The sequence below is a fragment of the Cygnus olor genome, chromosome 22 (assembly GCF_009769625.2).
Source record: "Cygnus olor isolate bCygOlo1 chromosome 22, bCygOlo1.pri.v2, whole genome shotgun sequence".
NCBI classification, from domain to species: domain Eukaryota; kingdom Metazoa; phylum Chordata; class Aves; order Anseriformes; family Anatidae; genus Cygnus; species Cygnus olor.
The window spans coordinates 3,941,878-3,962,068 of NC_049190.1; the positions used below are offsets into that span (position 1 = coordinate 3,941,878).

The 20,191-nt window shown below is 40.2% G+C and overlaps 1 protein-coding gene across 1 annotated transcript; it reads left to right on the forward strand.

Moving 5' to 3' along the window:
- The first annotated feature begins 78 nt into the window (after positions 1 to 78).
- Positions 79 to 19,790, forward strand: JHY (junctional cadherin complex regulator). Its single transcript, XM_040534527.1, has 9 exons — positions 79 to 381; positions 745 to 1,162; positions 3,811 to 4,312; positions 9,083 to 9,193; positions 10,890 to 11,533; positions 12,462 to 12,735; positions 15,042 to 15,122; positions 16,355 to 16,480; positions 18,590 to 19,790. Exons 2-9 carry the CDS (start codon positions 777 to 779, stop codon positions 18,791 to 18,793), a joined length of 2,328 nt encoding a protein of 775 aa, XP_040390461.1. The 5' UTR covers positions 79 to 381; positions 745 to 776; the 3' UTR covers positions 18,794 to 19,790.
- Positions 19,791 to 20,191: the final 401 nt, after the last annotated feature.

A 20,191-nucleotide genomic window follows, 5' to 3' on the forward strand; every position in this document is an offset into this window, starting at 1 on the left:
GACACTTGGTATGTGCGGCGCCGCGTCCACCTGTGTAACCATGGCGACGGCGCGGCCCAACCTACTACGGCGGGGGGTGCCGGCAGGGGTGCCTGTTGTCGGGCCCGGGGCCGGTGCACGGAGGGGGCAGCCCGCAAGGCCTCGCCTCAGCCGGTGGCGGGGCCGCGGCCTGTTGTAGGCAAAGTTCTCACTCACCTGCGTGCTTTTCTTGGCTAAACGGTGGCTTTCGCCGTCACGGTGTCCTGTACGAATCCAGGGGTGCAAGGGACTTGTGAAAATGTAAACGCAGCCCGATGAAATCATCTAATTCCGGACGTCTTGCTGGCCTTTCACCGCGTTCCTTGTCAGGCACACGCTCCCTCTGGCAGCTTGCCCGGTGAGGTGAGGAGAAAGGGGATAAATCAAATCGCTTTTACCTCTGTGAAGGTGACAAAGTTTCATTGCTTTGTCTTAGCTTTGTCTTCTTTGTCATCAGCTGTTTTCTACATGGTTACCTCTGTTACCAGTAATACGCCAGTTGAAGGCAAATTCGTTTACTAAAACATTCATTTGCAGTATAGGGACCTTGATATTGCTTGAAGGCAAATCTGTGTCACAGATGAAAGTAACAAATTATTTTAACCATAGAAAAAGAAATTCTGAGCTTCAGCCAGTGATACTACCCATGAGACCACCTTTTAACAAATATAACCCTTATCATAGAGAAACAATCTCTGAGCTTATTGTCATGTTTTCCAAATACAGGGTCGGTGCATACCATCAGTGGAAAGCACAGAATGAATTCTTCAGGTACGAAGTATATTTCAGTTTCTTCTCCAAGCACTTACGACATGAGTAAAAAACCTTTTCCTCAAAGAGTACTCACGCACCCACAGTTTCATCCTGCACATTGGAAAAAGACCTCCGAAAGTGAAGGGGGCTTTGCCTCCGACTCCCAAGGGTCCGATTCCGAAAGCCTTGTTCAAGAGAGACAATATCAGCTGGAACTCCAGCAGCGAATTCGTGAAAATGAAGAGTTGGTAGGACTGTATGCTGATGAGTTGGAGAGTGACAGCTTAGAAGAAGAAGATAGCTTGGAGGAGATGAGTTTAAGAGAACAAGGAGTTAAGTATGACACAAATCAATATACAAATGGAACACAAGAGAAAGAGAGTAATGGAAGGTAAGGCATGATCTAACTCTTTACAGCCTTACATCCCTCAGAATATATATTACATCTTCAAGACCAACTTAGATTGCCAAAATGCTGTTATAAACACCTAAGGACTGAGTTACATGCAAAACTACTGTTTCATCTTGCTCACATTCATAATTATTATACCCATTTTTCCAGCGTAGCCTCAACTGTTTATCAGGTTGGCTAAAACACCAGTGCAGGAGGTTAAGATGGGACAGAAAGATCACTCACGAACCCCCCATGTACTGGCTCTGGACACTACATACAGTTGCAAATGCTACATGCCTATTTATTTGCCTCTATAACAGGCAGGAAAGAAGGTAGGATGTGGTAAACTGATTTGTGCAGCAGCTCTGAGATTGTGGACAAGAGGATTTTTGTAGCTGTGATCAGGGAGACACCAAGGACAAGCACTGACCCTTTTCATTTCTTGCAGAAAGACCTGTGCTGCGCAAACTAGGCCACTGCCTGTAAGGAAACCTACAGGCAAAAACTGATGGGTTGAAAAAACACAGTTTTGTCCTTAAAACTGCATAAATCTAAAATAAAAAATAAGCAGAGGTTACCATCATCTTTAAACATTCTTTAGAAAGCATTAACTTGGCACATAAATAAAATTTAATTCGCTGTCATACGCATAAAAGGTTTAACACTGTATAAATTGGGAATAATTCTCAAATTTAAAGGGATTAAATTAAACCTGAAGTAATAATAATGTGCAGTTTCAATTTAATTGTCTACTTAAAATAAAATGGCAAACAAATGAAGGCTAAATGATTAATAGCATGCTTTTATTCACCTCCTCAACAGGCAAAATGGCCAGTTATTGAACATTTTATTGTGAGTGCAAATGATGTTAATTGTACTAGAAACATGCTCTAATTTTTAGTAATTTTTTTGACTGAATACTATGCTGAATGCGAGGCTCTTCATTAAATGGAAATTTGATTTTATTTTGTTTGAACTTAGCCTAGTAAGTACTCAAACACAGTCCATTAACCGGAGCAAATATCACAGCATATGCATATGAAACCCCCTCTCTACATCCATTACTAACCTCGGAATTTGAAGAGGAAACGCTGCATCTGTTGTCTGCGCACAACACTTTTGTTGATGAGTACAGAGTCCATCTAACCTTTATATCAAGTTGGGGGGAGGAATAAAAGGTGCACTTTTTGTCTGCAGATGATTAGAGATGAAGGAGCTCTTCACACTCATTTTGTTCCCTCGCGGTGACCTGGCCTGCATAATACAATTGAGCTGCTGTGCACTTATTTCGGCACAATAGAACTCTCTAGCATTATACTCTGTTATTTGAATCATTACAATTATATCACATATTTCTGTACTCATTTCAAAATATGGTCACCTATTTCTGTTTACCTGCGGTGTATGACGACTACGAATAATAATGTTTTCACTGGTGTAAATCGTCTAATCTCTAGTATACAGGGTACCATGGCACCGATGCTGAACTGAAATGAAAAGCATTGCGAGAGAAACAGACTATTTTATGACTTAGGAGCCGCTTGAAATACAGGCATATACTTAACCAGTTTAGAAAGAATGAGTAAATGATTTATGGCAACGTTAATATAATTAACTATGCCACAGTTTAGAGAAATACAGCAAGATCAGTACATTTCTTTTGATTGGGGCTGAAGGGTCAGCTGTTTTCGATACCTGTAAACGTCCCTTTGAAAGGCTCGCTCTTTACCAGTGTCCAAGAAACCGGGGCTATACTGCAGGTCCAGTTAAGAAAAAACAGTGTTAAAAGCTTTCTTCCATACTCCTTATTCCTGCCACTGCCCACCCATCTCCTGGGAGCCAATTTGTGTGTATTTGGCTCAGGCAGTTGGTTTTCCTTCTGTTGGATCAGAATATAAATTGTAAACAGAATCAGTTGTGTCATTTTTAAGGCAGACCATCGTTGTTTGCATTGTGACAAATACAGTTCAGAGCAACTGTTTGGACACTGGTTAAAAAAAAAAAAAAAAAGAAGAATGCCAAGCCCACAAACCTTTCTGAATTATGTTTTTGTACCAGTCAACTCAGTTACGTCCTGTTTTTTTAATGAGAAGTGACTTTAAATCTTTCATATATAGTTTTTATTGAAACATCAAGTATCATGATGGAATGAGAGAGAATAAAAAGACAGCGCTGTAGGCTGTTCTTGCTTAGACAGATAGTTCAATTGAGATTTGAGAGCAGCATCTTACAGGTATATCACTCTTATTTTACACAACATTTTTACCGGGTTTTGTAGGTTACATCATTATAGCGGAAACAATAGAAGCAGTAACATACAGATAAAACATTTCATCTTTTAATTGGTGCTACGTGTACTTATAAGTATTCCACAGTATTCCTCTGTGATCTGAACATTAGGCCAATTTATCATTCACTGATGATGAAAATTAAAAACGAAAAGGAGGTCCTGCCTAAATTTTCTACTCAAAACATGTTTGATAAAAGTGTTCTGCTCCGGATCCAACAAATGGTCATACTGTATGCACTGAACTATTTCAATTGACCATGTTTGCAGAACTTTTGTAGGCTCAAATTGCACACTGAAAAATGTAGGAGATATACAGTTTATACATAAATAATTCTGTGTTTCTTTTTTTAAACAGGGAGCAGCAGTCTGTAGACAAATATTTCAGCCTAAGGTACAATCCTAACTGGAAGAACACAAAAGCGGTAGCAGAATTTCCTGAGACAGAAAAACCACATCACGTTGCTGGAGGAGGCAGTGTGGACTTTTCACAGGATTCATTTTACCTCCATTCCAGTGGCTCTCCAGAAGAAAAGAATCAACTGGAGGCAAAGTTGCAGGATTCGTTTTCTGAGTTTGGTTCAGAATTACTAAGCTTTCATGAACCAAATGCCTTCATCAGCAGTGAGCCTTTTAGGTTACATACCAGAGGGAAGGAATCTGCAGATGGCTGTTATTTCAGGCATAGTCCCAGTGCGCACAGCAGTGCTTTTTCTCTTCAGATTCAAGAAAATCAACCCCAAAGAGCAAAAAAAGACTTCGTGGAGAAAAATAAACGGACTTTGGGATTACGTACAGACAAGAAAAATTCGTATCTTCAGTTACACAGCAAAAAGCAAGGAGAAGTTCTTCAAGAGCAGGTAGGTGACTTTGACAAGGTTTCTAGTTGGTGTAGACTGAGGGCTGTATAAACTGGGGTCTAACGTTAAAATAGAACAGCTGCATGATATTACAGGTTTGTGTGGGACCATCATGCAACTGATAACGTAAGATTTCTGATGGGAATCTGGTTCACCTGTTCGTGCTCCGTATTATAATCACAATTATATATGTAACTGCAGTAGGAAACCTTGACGTTTGGCTTAAAAATTTACATTAGCGTTTTTCCACCCACGCTGATCCTAACAAAATGGTGCACGCAAAGTTACATTTGAGTTTGAGAAAACGCCCTGTGGTCACACTGCTTTCAGGGGCCAAGCTCAACACTGACCTTTAGGGTCACACATCTGGGAGTATCCGGGAAAGATGTGTTAAGTTTGGGTGGTCAGCCAGCCCTTTCCCCCTGCTTGCTTTCGCAGCCAGACCAAACCTTGTATTTGCACGCCGTCAGCAAATGCTGGGAATGTGCAGTACGGGGATTTGAAGTGCCTGGCCTAATGACTGGCTGCGAAATGTCAGACAACCTGTATGAAGGACTAAGTGGAAATGTAACGACAGTTCCTAATGAACCATTATACAAGAGTTTGTTGCTTTTCCTTGCTGCACATTATGCATAACGGCGAGGTGGATGTCACTGAATCGCTCCACAAGTTGTAACACAGATAATTCTTACCTTGCAAAACTACAGAGACTTTCTGTTTCGAGTGCCACATTTTCCAAGGCTAATGAACAGTTGACACAACACTAGAGGGCATCTGCTGACTACATTACAATGAGTGCAGTGGTGGGCAAGCTCTTTTCTATCAGAGCTATTAAAAGCACTTGTTTTTTTCGGTTATAATTTAGTTGATGGTAAAAATAATTAGTGTAGATGGCTACTAATTAAAGCTGTGTTGATGTGATTATGTTCACTCTTTGAGAATTCTCAAAGTGTTTCATATTTAAGTATCGGAGCCAGGGATCGGGAATTCATTGTGTAGACTGAAAGATATTTGAAAGATTATTGAAAGATATGTAAAAGAAAAACAAACAACAACAGTAACAAAACCACTGTTAAAATCAGGACTATATTCTAAGATTACCTTGCTGAGGCAGCCTGGGGGATAGCAGAGCTGTACCATAGCAGGAGCCAGGCAGCACGTGTGCAGAAAGGTGTGGTTCTTTCCTCAACAAGTTGATGAAGCAGCAGCAGCAGCAGCACCATTTTCGGTCAGCTAGCTCTGGATTTGCCAGGAATAGACGTAGGAAGAATTCCTTACCTCTCTTGGTCTTAATGAAGACATCCATCCCTCCATCTTGTTGACCAAAACTGACCCGTGAGCCGCGATCTTCCAACAATGTGTAAGAGAACCCACCGTCAGCTTCACAGAAACCAAGCGTTTGAACATGCTCTAGGACTGAGAGCTAAACAAACGTCCTGCATCCCTAAAAGCGTCTGCTGCTGTTACCCCCAGGCACGCTGAAGAATTCTTCCCGTGGCTATACCCAAGTCTTCCTAAAATTCATTACTATGTTGTCCCCTGTTGAAAAGCTCTTTCAGAATGTCATTCCTCTAATGATTAGAAACCCAGCTTCCAGTCTAGATTCATTCACTTCGGGTTTGCTCTTCTATCGACATTGTCTCATGGCTTAAAATGTTTTTTCCCCTCTGGAATTTTTTTCCTACTTTGCAAGGTATTTCCAGCCTGTATCTTGCTAGGCTCAACAAGCCCCACTCCTGCAGCCATTAGGCTTAAGCTGCACTTTCTATCCACCTGCCCGTTTTAGGGAACTTCCATTTTTTGTTGAGTACGGGTGATAAAAGAAACCCAGCACTGCCTGCGAAGCACCTTGAACAGCATCAGGACTTCTCTGTCTTCTGCTGTGAATACCTTGGCTGATGTGACTTGACAGAAGTATTGGCTTCAGCAGCTCCCATAACCCTCACCCTTCTTGTGGCCATCCAGCAAACCCCATAGTTTGCTGGTGCTGGTGCAAAGGAGCTGGGGGGTTACAGAGCAGAGGAAGAGGGGTGGTTAAGGCTGGCACTGCCCCAAAACTGGTGCATGTGGAGTCAGTGCCAGGGTGAACGTCTGACAGCATCAGGAGGGCTGAGAAGGGAAACCTGGAGAGAGATGAGGAAAAGTACAATCTATGCTGCAGGTGTGAACTAAGAGGGAGTTTTACAAAGGGTAACATCACTCATACCTACTTTACAGCAGCAACGCCGCTGGGTTATTCTCCATTTCACTTGAAGCGGAGAAGTGAGGTCCAAAGCCTTACTATCCGACAGATGGTTTCACAGGCCAGAAGACAAACTGCCGAGGATCTCACAGTGCTCCAGTGAAACACAGGGGTCCATCAGGGCTTCAGGGCAGGAAGCCCATTAAAAAAATCCAAAAAAAAGTCTTCAGACAATTTGCAGCACAGAGAATGAAATCCAAACATCTCGAGACTCAAGGTGCTCAATTCAACCGTCGAGTCTTCTCACTTAGGCCAGTCACCTCCTATGAAAAACTATCGAAAGTGCAAAAATAGCAAGTATGCGGGGATGCAAACAAGCCACACGTATTCTTCTGCAGCAATTAAACACATTCTGAATATTATATTTTTTTCCTAAACTTGATTATTAGGAGCTTTGCAGGATGTTAAAGCTGTTCTTATCAATACAGTCACTGTTAGGTGTCAGGTACTGACATAATGAAATGGTTGTGGACACTGAAATAAGTGCATTGCACACAAGTTTATTCAACTGACACAATATTAGGTAAAATATTTGCAGCCTCATCCTTGAAAGATTTACAGATGTTACCTCTGTGCATACAGACAGCAACCTACATGTACCAAAACATACCATAAACGCGTGTCGATCTGTATATTTACTAATTTATATAGCATTTTATAAAGCATCAACTTCTTGGCAGTGTTGCCTGATTCTTTAAGAACCCGATGATGAGTTTCTTTGAGAGAGAGAGAGAGAGAGAAAGAGAGAGAAGTAGCAGCCAAATCTAGCTCAGCTGTACTCAATATGAGTTGCTTTCCTACCTACAAGCCCCTTACTTCAAAGCAAGGAACATAATGTACAATTTTTTAATGGCTCTAGACCAAGGCACTCAGACTCTCTGTGCACTGCGCCTTACCTCAGTGTAAACACCTAATCAAGATTGCCTGCGCTTCAACAATAGCAGCCAAATGCAATTCGAGAACCACAAGCCTTTGAAGTCCTCACTGCAAAGGCCGGTTTTCTAGTCTGGGATAATGACATGCCATGATTGCTGTCTTTGTTGTATCTTTTCAGTAGAGAAGCAATTATGGGCCTCAATTTAACAGAATAGGCATTACACAGCTTATGATGCTCAAAATGCAATTTCATTTGATCATTTTCTCAATTTGATTGGTATTAATAGAATAGTTCACAAAAAATGCTGGCAGAGGTTGTGTCCTGTTCCTCTTTCAAAGAGATAATGTAGAAGTATGCTTTACCTGCCCAGTAAACTATCAGTGCAGTGAGTCAGTTGGTTCCACCAAAAACATCTTCCTGACTGCAGAGCTACATCTATCCACACCAGGAAGCCTACGAGGTAACTTTCGGTCTGTTACCTTTTCTAGCGACAGCTATAGAATCTGCATGGTCGTCTGGGGCAGTGAGGTCACCTGAAAACTCAGCAAGGGACCCTAGCTACCTTTTTCTAGTTCTCCCAATCTCCTACACCCCAAAATATGGGTCTCGGCTCCCCAGAAGGATTTAACACTTCCTCCACGCTGATTTCACCATGATGATTTTCCATTAGTACTACTGACCTTAGTCACAAATACCTCATCACTGCAACTTCTGCTTTAGCCAGCATCACTCTGCAGCCACTCCTACTACAAGCAAGCCCCTACAACTACAAAAGTTGTTTCTTTATTGTGGGACTGCACACTTCACTGAGATCACACCTCCTAGAGAACACAGCAGGATAATTTCAGACAGCACAAGTATAAATAAAAAGTAAGAAAGCATTCTGTTTTGTGAAACTTTACAGATTGAAAAAAAAGTTTGATGCCTTCAATAAAATTTTTCATTATTACCTTATCTACACAGATATCTCTTGGCTTTGAAATCTGCAGAGCCAGCAGCCACCCTTGAGTAATTGCTCAAATCTAATTTCCAGACATCGCGCTACTATGGCTGTGACCACACGAAGATGTTGTTCTTGTTTGTGGGCTTGCTGTTTTGCAAAAGCAGTTTGATAGTGTTGCCCTTTTGGCTGTTTTTTGTTTCTGTAGCTACTCCTTGTACTTTCCTACCAATATCGCTGTGTTTTGCCATCTTCTTCCACGTGACCGTGTTGTTCGAGACCTTGCTGTGGTGTGTTTATCCATCAGTATCTTGGTGCACTGGCTGATTTCCTGGGCAATGACGACTGTCTAGCTGATCTTTTACTAGGTACATTCACTGACTTTCATATAAATTGAGGAGCCCAGGCATTTGAAAGTTACAAGTAGATTTCTGTGCCGCATACTTTCTGCAATTTTCTTTTCCTCTCTTCTCCTTAAAAGTGGAAGGAATACTCCCTGCTACCACACTGCTGCTGTTGTTTGTTTTTTCCTTCCTTTTCGTTTGTTCTTTCAGCCATTCATTTTCTTGCCGTCTATTATATAATGCCTAAGTTGACCATTTTAGCTTTACTGGGAGTCAAATTATTTCTCATCCTTTCCCAGGACTTTTAAATCCTTTTATATGGCTGGGCTATCTTTATGTGTGGCCATAAACATTCTGTTTTTTTTAGGTTGCAGATGCTAAAACTGTTGATAAGGAGCCAGATCAGAGTGTCCTACCATTCCAGAATGTGAAAATGGGCCCTGAAGACAAATGGTACCTGAAGTCACAGCAGCTCAAGGTTCCTTTTCAATAGAACACAATAATTGAATTATATAAGTAAAAGCGTGCAAGTTTGAATATTTCAAGCTGATTATTTCTAGAGTGATTTTAAATGATTTTAATGATTTTAATTGACTTAAATGGTTTTAAATCAAAATAGATCTCCAAGCCCCAAGAAATTATGAGCTTAAAGAGTCACATCTGTTTAGGACATTATTTGTTTGATAATGTAAAAGAGCAAATTAGTACATTGTCATGTTTCCTCATTCATGAGGATTCTGAGATAGAATTTAACTGCCCTTGCATTACTTGTCCCCAAAAATCCCAGTGAACATCAAGGGGCTGCCATAAAACAGAAAATGTTACAAGTAGAAAATGTTGCAGTGACCTCCTCTTGCACAAAAGATTTGTTTTATGCTGGCCTTTCAAACCAATATAATGGGGTACTCTTTGGAACAATAAGAGAGACCTGTTTGTCATCACTGGTGAAAAAAAACAAGATCAGAATGAGAACTTCGAGCTAACTGGAATTATTACTAGCAAACCTAGTCACTGACTTTGTATTGAATGTATGTGAAGTAATTCAAGCAGATGGTTTAAATTCATTTAAGAGTGGAAGCTGCACTTTTACAAACAAGATGTTATGCTGCTGTTCCTTTTAAGAGATGTGCTCGAAATATGGAATTTCAGAGCTAGAGAGGTATTTCACTGAGCTGCTCGTTCCATTTAAATGGGAAAACATTGGCCTAGAGTCAGTTTGGCAGCAGTTGGTGCTTTCCACCGCTGGCACAGTATGCCAGAACACTAATCGCTACAGCAGAGGTCGAGCTAACAAATCATCATCTTGGCACCAGGAGTCAGGATTCCCCAGTGCTAAAGCTTTCGCCAAAACATGCTGCTCTATATGTGGATTTAATACCTACCATTAAGTAGTTATTCTGAGTGCATATGCTATGTAGTGGTTGCAAGTGTTGCTAACAAAAGAACCCTAGAGAGACAGGAGGATGAAATGGAGGATTTTAGTGCTGACAAAGATTAAATGGACTGAGAATGGATTTGTATATTACCTAGAAGGAAAGCCATGCCTTTCCTCAAAATGGGCAATACCTGATGCTGTAATGGGAAAGCAGTGAATAAACTCCAGATTTGGAGTATGTCTGTTTATCAGAACACAGTAGTCCTGGTGTGCTTAAATTTTTAAATTGTTTCTTTACCATTTGGATAATGTTTTTTCAGGACACAGGACAGGGAGGAGTGCTTGGTTTAGAAGTGAAATCATTTAAATCATTGACATACATTTTTTTCTGCTGTGGACCAGTCTAATAAAGTGTACATAGCTATCTCTTCATGACATTTAGTACAATTTACCATACCTAGGTCTCTTTAAGGGCCCTTCCATCAGAACATGTTTTGTTAATTCAAAAACGTCCCAAATCCAGAAACAAATGCCACAAAATAAGACTGTTGTCCGTACCATACTAGACTTCAGGAAACAGATGCTTTTCCTTTAACATGTCACTCTGTGAAGAGCTCACTTTTAAAATTAATTTCCATCCCAGTACTCATTCAAACATATAAAACATTGCTGTAACCCCTTTCAGGTTGGGACTGTGGGCATATGTAAACTTATCCATAAGCTCGCATATTGTTGATCTTAAGGAACATGCAAAATAGCAACAACTGAAATTCACCCCCCTTTTGATAACTTGTTTTAGGAGCACCAAAACAAGTGGTCCCAGAGAAATAAAATAAAATCCAACCAGAGTCTCAAAGGGGGAGCTTTCTCGCGGAGTGATAACCAACAGCCACCAGGAAGACTAGCAGAACCAAAGCCTCGGCATCACCAAACGTCAGAATTTCGGACAGCTCCCACACAGGCAGTGGAGCAAGACAACAGCAGCGCACCGCAGAAATGGCTGTGCCCAAGTCTTTCTGTTGGACCTGACACTAACACAGCAGCAAATTCCAAAAATAGCTTAATAAATTTCCCAAATCCGAGACATTTTGTTAATCAGGATTTTACCACATCTACCTATCCTATTCACCCAACACTACGTAAATTTAACCCAGCAGAGGTTATGTCACCAGCATATACCAGCAACGAGACCAAGAAACACCAGCATCAACTTCCAAATGGACTTCCACATGACCAGCAACGTCTATACAAGCATGATACTGCGCAGGTTTTTCTAAGAGATGGCAGTACCGGTGGTCAAGCATATCCAAATCGGAGGAATATTTCATCTACTTTTAATGCTAATTTTCAAGAACTGGTAAAGGATCGTGTATCACTTCAGGATTGCAAGAGGCACGATTATGCACAAAAAAGCTATCACAACTATGCTGTCAGTAGTTTAAGGTAAGGATATGTGTTGAAACAATATTATGGTAACACTATGATACCCTGATAAATTAGAAATGAACAAGAAAATGATTTTTTTTTTAGTCTAAACGATAGAATTCTTCTGCTACAAGCCTACCACTATAGATTACTACTAACTTAAGATTCATTCCTACTATTGATTTTTTTATATATCATTGGAAAAGGACCATTTTATACTCTATTCTCTCTTGCACAAAGAATTTTCTATGACTGAAAGTTTCCCTTAAAGACTAGAAGATGAAGTTTAACAAAAAAAAAACAGATAGCAAAGAGCACTGTGCCTAAGCTATACTGTATAGAGTTATATCAAAATTTGCCTTACAGGGTGAATATCCAGAGTTATTCTAGTGCCAATTCTGGTTTACCACAAGGGTTTTAAAAGTTGTCCACGTTTACCATCATGGATAGCCACATGCACAATCAGTAAGATTCAATCGTTATTCTAGGTGTCCCATGTTAGTGTAGGAGCTAAAAGTCTTTGTGCGCATGTGCTGGGAGTAAAGGCTGGACACTGTTGGCATGTTGAGCATGAAAATCTAGTATCAGCTCTGTAGAATTTCACCTGCCTTGATAAAAATGAAGGTTTTATTTCAAATAGACAAAGAATTAATTATTTCAACACTTAGCAGGCCTGATCCAAAGCCCTTTAAAGGCAGTTTTCATTGATGTAAGCTAGCTTTGCATCAAGCCAAAAATATCCCCATCTATATTTTTTCCATTCATATTAGACAGTTTCTGTTCACTTGGGTGCAAGCAAAGTCAGTCCCTGTGAAATGCCCATGTGTCCACCTTCGTGCTCCCATTATATTCCATGAGCAGTGATTCTTTGTACAGACTACTAGTAGAGCTATCTGCTGTATACAAATAAATATCTTTTTTTTTTTCCTTCTCTTTCTTTTTTGAGGCCTTCCCGGTCACCAGCAGCCCCTTCTACAGCCTCCCAGCTTACACCAACCATGGAGCAACATCACCAAGAAATGTCTCATCCTAAAGAAGCTCGCTTAGCTGATGACAGGCACTTGTTCTGCCCGCTTCCACCTATAATTCTACAGGCCAGAAGTGATTCAGAGGTGGATCCAAAGAGAGGTGAAGGAAATCAAGCAAAAATAAACCGAAGCAACTCTGAAGGTTATCTCATGCAAATGGAAAAGCAAAAACAGCCTAAAGTCTACAAGAAGGTAATCAAGTAGACATAGATTGGGCAATTTTACCTTTTTACTTCCTCCTCTGATTTTTTTTCTTGATAAACCAAAGATCTTCACTCAAAAAAAAAAAAAAAAAGGGAAGGAACAGGGACTGAGAACTATTTTGTTATTACAGAGAGCACACACTGACGCACAATGACTTGCCCAGAGCATTAAATATCACAAATGTGGAAATAGACACTGAAGATGAAGACATTTACTGGTAGTTTTGTTTGACCAAATTATTTTAATCTAGAGAGCGAGGCAGTTCACTGCCGCCTCTACGTCACTTTCATTCTTGATTAGCTTTAAGAACACACAGAGCAGTTTTTGTCCTTTAAGGTATCCAGTGATAAAAAGATTTGGAATAAAGCTGTTTGTATAAAACAGCAGGTAGCCAGGCTTCAGATGTGAGCAAACCATTATCTTGGGTCATGCTCATTTGCTATCCAACTCAAATCTCTTGGTTTCCAAGGGAATCAAACTGAACAAGACCAAACTTAGAGGATTTGTAAAGCTAACGGCATAAACATTATTACAGGTCTGCTGACAATCCCATTGTGGTCCTTGTTAAAACTTGGCTCTTTTTGTTTCTGATGTGTATTCAGATTTCATGCTGTAACCAGTTAACACAGATGCAGTGGAAGAGAATAGAGATATCCCTGTGTCTCCATGACAAATTAAATGTTTACAAAGTTAGCTCCATGTCTCAGGACAGACAAACTAATCTGGAGTAATTACTCATGTGCTTCATCTAGGAGGGCGTTTGTGTATTGCTGCCTGAATGCCCCTAAGAAGAATTAGCTGGATTATGATAGTAACTGAAGGGCAGATTTCCTTCCCTTTCTGTTTCCCTGAGTTCAAACCATGTTTCTGTCCTGTATTTTCAGTAGCTTTCTTACACTTTACATGTGAGGAATGCCACAGAGAACAGGACCGTTTATATCCCACAGAGGATATAAGATATAAATATATCAGAAAAGAGTAGGGATAACTGACACAGACATCAAATAGAAATTTCAGTGCATAGATTTAGTTTCTTCGCAGTTGAGTTTAACTTGAATATATGCACATTTTATTTGCATATAGAAATTTGTTGGTGATTCTGCACTGCTTTGTGATTAAAATTACTACAGAGCTGATTGTAATTAGTTCCCACTGCCAAGTTTTTAAAACTTTGTCCATTTTTTTTAAAATTATCCTAGTCTTCTTAACAGAGTTTTAAAATTCTGGAAGTATTGGGGGCATTTTTTGTAGAAAAGTCACAAAGGGTTCAAATGGTGTCATCTATCCCTCATCTTCTGTCTTCCCTATGCATTTGTAAAGCTTTATCTGTGCTGCAAGGCCTACATTTTTCATCTGTCTGTGTACAATTTTGCATTGCAGTTTTGAGAACGAAGAATTGTTACTATTACTAATAATATTTGCCTATTTTTTTTGCCACTGTTGTGGTTTAACCCAACAGTCAGCTAAGCACCACGCAGCCATTTGATCACCTCCAACCCCAGTGGGATGGGGGAGAAAATCGGGAGGGGAAAAAATGAAGGTTCATGGGTTGAGATAAAGACAGTTTCATAGGACAGAAAGGGAAGGGAAATAATAAGGAAGGGTTCCCCCACCCCGGCCAGCCACCCCACATAATCGTTCAGCATGACACCACATGGTATGGGACATCCCTTTGGCCAGTTGGGGTCAGCTGTCCCGGTTCTGTCCCCTCCCAGCTTCTTGTGCACCCCCAGCCTCCTCACTGGCAGGGCGGTGTGAGAAGCCAAAAAAAATCCTCAACTTAATGTAAGCACTGCTCTGCAACAACTGAAACATCGGTGTGTTATCAGTATTATTCTCATCCTAAATCCAAAAACACAGCACCGTACCAGCTACGAGGAGGAAAATTAACTCTATCCCAGCTGAAAACAGGGCAGACACCAAAATCAGTTACTTTTATGTTTCTCTTATAATAGTTTCTTTGGAATTTCATTCTGATAACTGTCAATTGGGTCACTATAACCTGTTTAAAGCTCTCAAAAAATGATTTTTGACTGAGAAAGTATTGCTTTGTAATGTGGATGACTGGCAATTACCCATCTGGATTCAAAGGAAATACAGTGTAATTTGATTTCTGCAATTAACTCAATCTTTTTGGTCACTTACAATCTTTGAAATGAGCCATGCCAGAGGTAAGACAGAGACTGTAAGTTGAATTGTGCTCTTAAGTTTGTTGTCCACTACAAGACTGGTTTTAGTTATGCTCTCCATGAAATCATATAAAGGGAAATCTCTCACGACGGTGTGTTTTTCAGCCGTATAGCTCAAAGGCCTACATGAATCTGGATGTGAAGCTTGGAGGCCTGGGACCTGACTATGAAGCCATCAAGGAAAAAGTAAGTGGTGCCCATCATACAGTCTGCTTTTCAGTTGTGCAACGTGAGCTTAGGCAGGAGAGAATGGCAAAGAAATCATCGCTAAGAAGCAGCTCATGTTTGTCTGTACTTTGTGTCCTTGACTCTAGGTCTAGCTTGAGATCCTAAGGGGAGATTCAAATAGAAGGAAAGACAACCGTATTGAGGATAATTTCAGCCCTCTGACTTTGTACTACTAAAAATAGGCATTAGTTCAAAGAGTTCGACAGGGATAGCTGCACATCATGAAATTATACATTCACATGAATGAGTTGTATTGTCATTCCCGCTGTAGGGACTAGTATTGCCTACCCTTCAGTGTGCAAGAAAAAGAAGATGTAAGTAGTGTAAACACAAAAAGAAAATAGCTGGGTAAACTTTCCTGACTGTTAAGTAAATGCCAGGTATTACCTTGTTGAAATGGAAACGGGTTGTTTGGAACAAGGATCTGAACGATTGGTATCATTTGACCTGTTCTCTGCTGGTAGCAGCTGTATATCTAAAGTGCTGTAGACTATCCTGCATGAGACCTTGTTAATCTGACAACAGTTGCTTTACATGGCATTCTTTAGAGAAAGATTGTAGGACAGCGGGAAGCAAAAATGATGTTGAGAAGCTCCTGTGATTTCTTCAGCCTTTCCATAAATGAGACAGATTAGAGAGCTCAAATTGAAATGGACAGTGGTGCATAGCCCAGGACACTGTGTGTCTTTAACAGCTCCGTATCACTTGTGGAGCCTGGCATGCCAACGTGGTATTACTGCACTGAAAAGAAGTCACTGACATTAATAACTGGAGCAAGGTAAAGCATACTGCTGAATTTGAGCATAATGAATTGCTGGAAACATAAAGAAGCAGAATATCAGATAAGCAAATGAAGCATGTCATTCAGGACCCTAAAAGTAAGCACAGAGATTTTGGAAGTCTCTCCAAAAGGCGACAAAAATTAGCACAGCCATTTTAGAACAGAACTGATGCATTTCTGTTGAGCTCTATTCTTGATATGGTCCAAGAAAAAGCTCTTAAAAATGAAGAATGACTCAAAAACTGCCTTTTATCAGGGTTTCCCATTGTGTTCTGCTTAGGAATGACCGACAGCGTAGCCAGCTTAAACAGCAACAGAGGTGTAAACGGAAGACTCCAGTGGAAAAAGTGTTTCATTGATGGATCCACTGAGATGTTTAGTTAACCATACTCTTTTTTTCTTTTGTCAGAAAGAGAAGTTAAAGCAACAAAAGGAATATGCAAAGCAAATAAAGGAACACAACATGAAAAACATTGCTTTGGTTCAGAGGTTACCTACAAAACCCCAGGTCATATCTTCAGTGTCAAGACAGAAGGTAAGACTAGAGTTCCTGTCAAATGTATGCAGGGAATGATTCTGGACTTTGCACAAAGAAAAAGAAAAGCAGGAAATTTAAGTCATAGTATGCTGAAATACTTTATCCACGTTGATTTTCCTTTAACTCTAAGGACTTCTACTCTAATGGGATCTCAGCAGGTGCTCTGTGCATCTGTTCTGTTGCTGTAGATGTATGCCAAGAGCTGCTGATTTCTTTGCCAGCAGCAGCCTTCACTCCAAGCATCCACCTTGCTCATCACGAGAATGTACCGATTGGAAGTGGAGCAGTGCTCCATCCAAGCTATGAGCACTCAGCTTGGCTTAACCAGCTAGTGATGTTTTCCTGGCGAAAGGGCAAGAATAAAGGAGAGCAGGACCCCTGCAGGAACACTACCCAGTGCAGCACATGCTTTATTTCACAGCGGTGTTAGAGGCCATGCCACTACAGAGTGCACCCTTCCGATGGACCACAGATAACCTCTTATTAGTCTATTACCCACCTGCCTGCCAGTCTCAATCACAAACTCTTTTCAATTCAGTTGCATAGCTACCGTAATCGGCCTTATTTTTCAAGCCCATACAACATTACTTTAGCCTTCACTGGCCTTCAAAAATAACCTAAATGAGCAACAGCTGACTACTTGACAATGGCATATATAAACAAACAAAGGGAGTGCCTTTTGCATCTTGGAGGAAGTAATAAAGCTCTGAAAATACCACGTTCTATCAGATCTGTTCTGCAGGAGCTCACTCACCTGGTGCTGAAAGCACACTAGGTATTTCTCCAAGGTGACGAATGAGAACTGCATGCCTCAGAGAAAAAAGTTTTTGAGTTTACTATCAGCTGAATCCTCAGTTACTTGCATTCATTTTCAAATGTCACATAAACCACAGAGATGAAACTGCATTCTTTAGATGTCAAAAGGGCTTTGGATTCCTTCAGAAGACTTCCTGGTCTGTCTCTTTCACCAACAACATGAGATAATGCAACTTCCACTTGAGACTTAACAGGTGTCTCCAAGCACGTGGCTGAAACACAGATACCAAAAGACACCTCAGGTAAAACCGGGGCTCTCACACTTTCAGAAGTTCCATAATACTGTTTCAAATTTCTCTGCAAGGTAGCTTTACAGGTCTTGTACATCTTTGACAGTCCTACAGGCATCTGCTTTGCGTTCTTCTTTCAGCATGGCCCTGATCTGCTTCAGTGATGCATGCCAGATCTAGAACAGCAACTTGAATTATTCAGTTTTGTCTTTTTGCTTTTGATAGTTAAGCGTATCATACAGTAGAAACTAAGGTCAGTTAAACAGAGCTGAAATACTTCTTATTTGCACAGTATAGTCTTTACCCACTTCTCACATGCTCACATGAAGGTTTACCTACATACTGTTATGGAAACACATATTTGGAAAAGCAAGTGATGAAAGAAAATGGTCTGCCAGGCTGGGAAGTGCGGTTCTTCAAGATGTGCTGTCCCCATCAATATTCCATTACTGCCCTCCTTTCCCTCTGCTTCATCTGCTGTGTATTTGTTCAGTATATACACAGGCAGAGTGTCTGCAGTAGAAAAATGGCTTGTTTCCCACTGCTGTTCATATTCTCAGTATCGTATGTGTAGATCCTGGACAGACTGGGTGTTCCTGATAAATAAATGTTTTATCATTTGAGGCCTTTCGATACATCAGTTCCTTAGATTTTGTCATCAAAACGCTCTGTTTCCATCTTTGTCACATTAACCTGTGTAACGCCTTGCAAGGTATGACTGGGGACGGGAGATTAATGAGATATTTTTTTTTAATGAAGTTTAGAGACTTACTAGACAGTGTTGCTTTTTTGTTTTTAAAGAAAAAATGCTATGCTTCTGTATGTAGGGTGGCCTCCAGAGGTAAGTGTCAGGAAGCAAATCTCCTTGAGGTGGGTTATTTTCCTGTCGGAGAGGTTTCTTGCTGTTGCCACTGAGGCGTCTAATACTGAACGCTGCCAGAAACAAGATCGGGAATTAGAAGAACTACTGACTTGACTCAACATAGAAACATCCAAATTTTCTTGAAGTGAAGGACAGGTTTCCTCTTAATCACAATTTCTGCAATCTTCATGTTTTTAGGCACTGGAATATGCTAAGAAGATTCCGAGACCAAAGACTTTCACAGCAAAACAATCAGATGAAGAGGTGAAAGAGGAAAGAGTTCTGCCACCAACTTTAAAAGGAGACAGTTTACCTCAAATTGCATCTTTGGAAACTTTACAAAGCAGACACGAGAAGGAGAAGCAAGTTGTAGCTGCTTTCAGAACCCTTCATATCTTATAAGTGTTTTGAAATGATTACAGATATCTTCAAAGCAAAAATATCTGAACTGTTTAATTACGAGCTATAACCACCACATATTGATTTACCATTCCATTCAAACATAAAGTGGCTTAAGTTTAATGAATTTTGAATTTTAGAATCATTCTACTGTATCTAATTTCTAAAAACATAAACACTTACATATGTAGCATTTTAAATGTGTTTTTGTTTGTTTGTTTGTTTTGGTTTTTTCCTTGAAATGAACTGATCTAGCAGTTGCATCTTTGAGACTAATCAGCTATTGGCTTGTCAGAGCTGGGTCTTTTTTTAGACATGTCAAACATACGAGCATATCTGTAAAACATTAAAAATAATCACCAGCTTCATTTGATGATACCAGCGATGTTTCTCTTTTTTAAAGTGCAGACGAGACTTTGGCAGACTATCCAGAAATAAAGTCAAATCCATTACTGGTAAGAAAGAGAACAAAATTGTGCAAACACATCAGTTGGTAGTGATACAATTCTGATTATTCAGCTGTTACTCTGTTATGTGTTAGTGAATCATTGTCACAGCAAGACCAAAATTTTGAAGCTTCATTTGGGACAGGAAAATATGAAGCAAGAACTGGCTGTTCATACAGACAATCTGGTATTAGCCAGAAGCAGTTGGAAAATATATTGAGTAACTAAGGATAATTGAGAGCTACATGTTTGAGAGGAAGCAGCTTTTAACAGATTAAATCTATAAAAATAACAACCAACAGATGGGTTTCTTATGATGGTTCTGTTTCTTCAAGTTAGTAAATTATGAATTAAGTCAACATATGAAATGTGATTAGAAAACACGGCAAGGGAATTTTGAAGAAAACACTACGATCTCTTAGAAAATAGGCTAGCTTAAAAAAAAAACAAACTTGTGAATATGTGTAATTGCTTTATCTGATTTATTAAGTCCTGTTTTGTATGTGAGGAGAGAGAATTAGTCTATGGGCTAAAGGTAAGGTGGGGAATAAAAGACAGAATACCTCTGACATGGCTTTGTCTTTTTCTAGATGCACTGAGATCTCTTCAAGGTAAAGATAGAAATGAGTAAGACTTAACAGATTTCCGGGTTAATGTTTCACCATATTACATCTCTCCATTACAGAAAAAGACACGTTCCTTTCTTTAAAACCGTCCTGACCCACCTAAGAGATAGGAAGCTCGTCATGCTGTGGTTGCTTCCCACCACACGTGCAGCGGTGCTTTGCTGAATTAGACTTTGTGACGTACGTAATCTTTGGGGGAAGCTTGGTAGAAGAATTGCCTTGAGTGTGGGGAATGTGGGTCGGGTTGCAGGGAAAATATTTTGGATTTCAAAGCACAGCAGTGGACATCTGCTCTGCAACTTCTGGAACAGGACTGTCCTCTGCCTCAG

Coding starts and splice junctions, on each gene's coding strand:
- JHY (XM_040534527.1), top strand. CDS start 777: ATGAATTCTTCAGGTACGAAGTATATTTCAGTTTCTTCTCCAAGCACT. Junction 11,534..12,461: donor TATGCTGTCAGTAGTTTAAG/GTAAGGATATGT, acceptor TTCTTTTTTGAG/GCCTTCCCGGTCACCAGCAG. Junction 12,736..15,041: donor AGCCTAAAGTCTACAAGAAG/GTAATCAAGTAG, acceptor TGTGTTTTTCAG/CCGTATAGCTCAAAGGCCTA.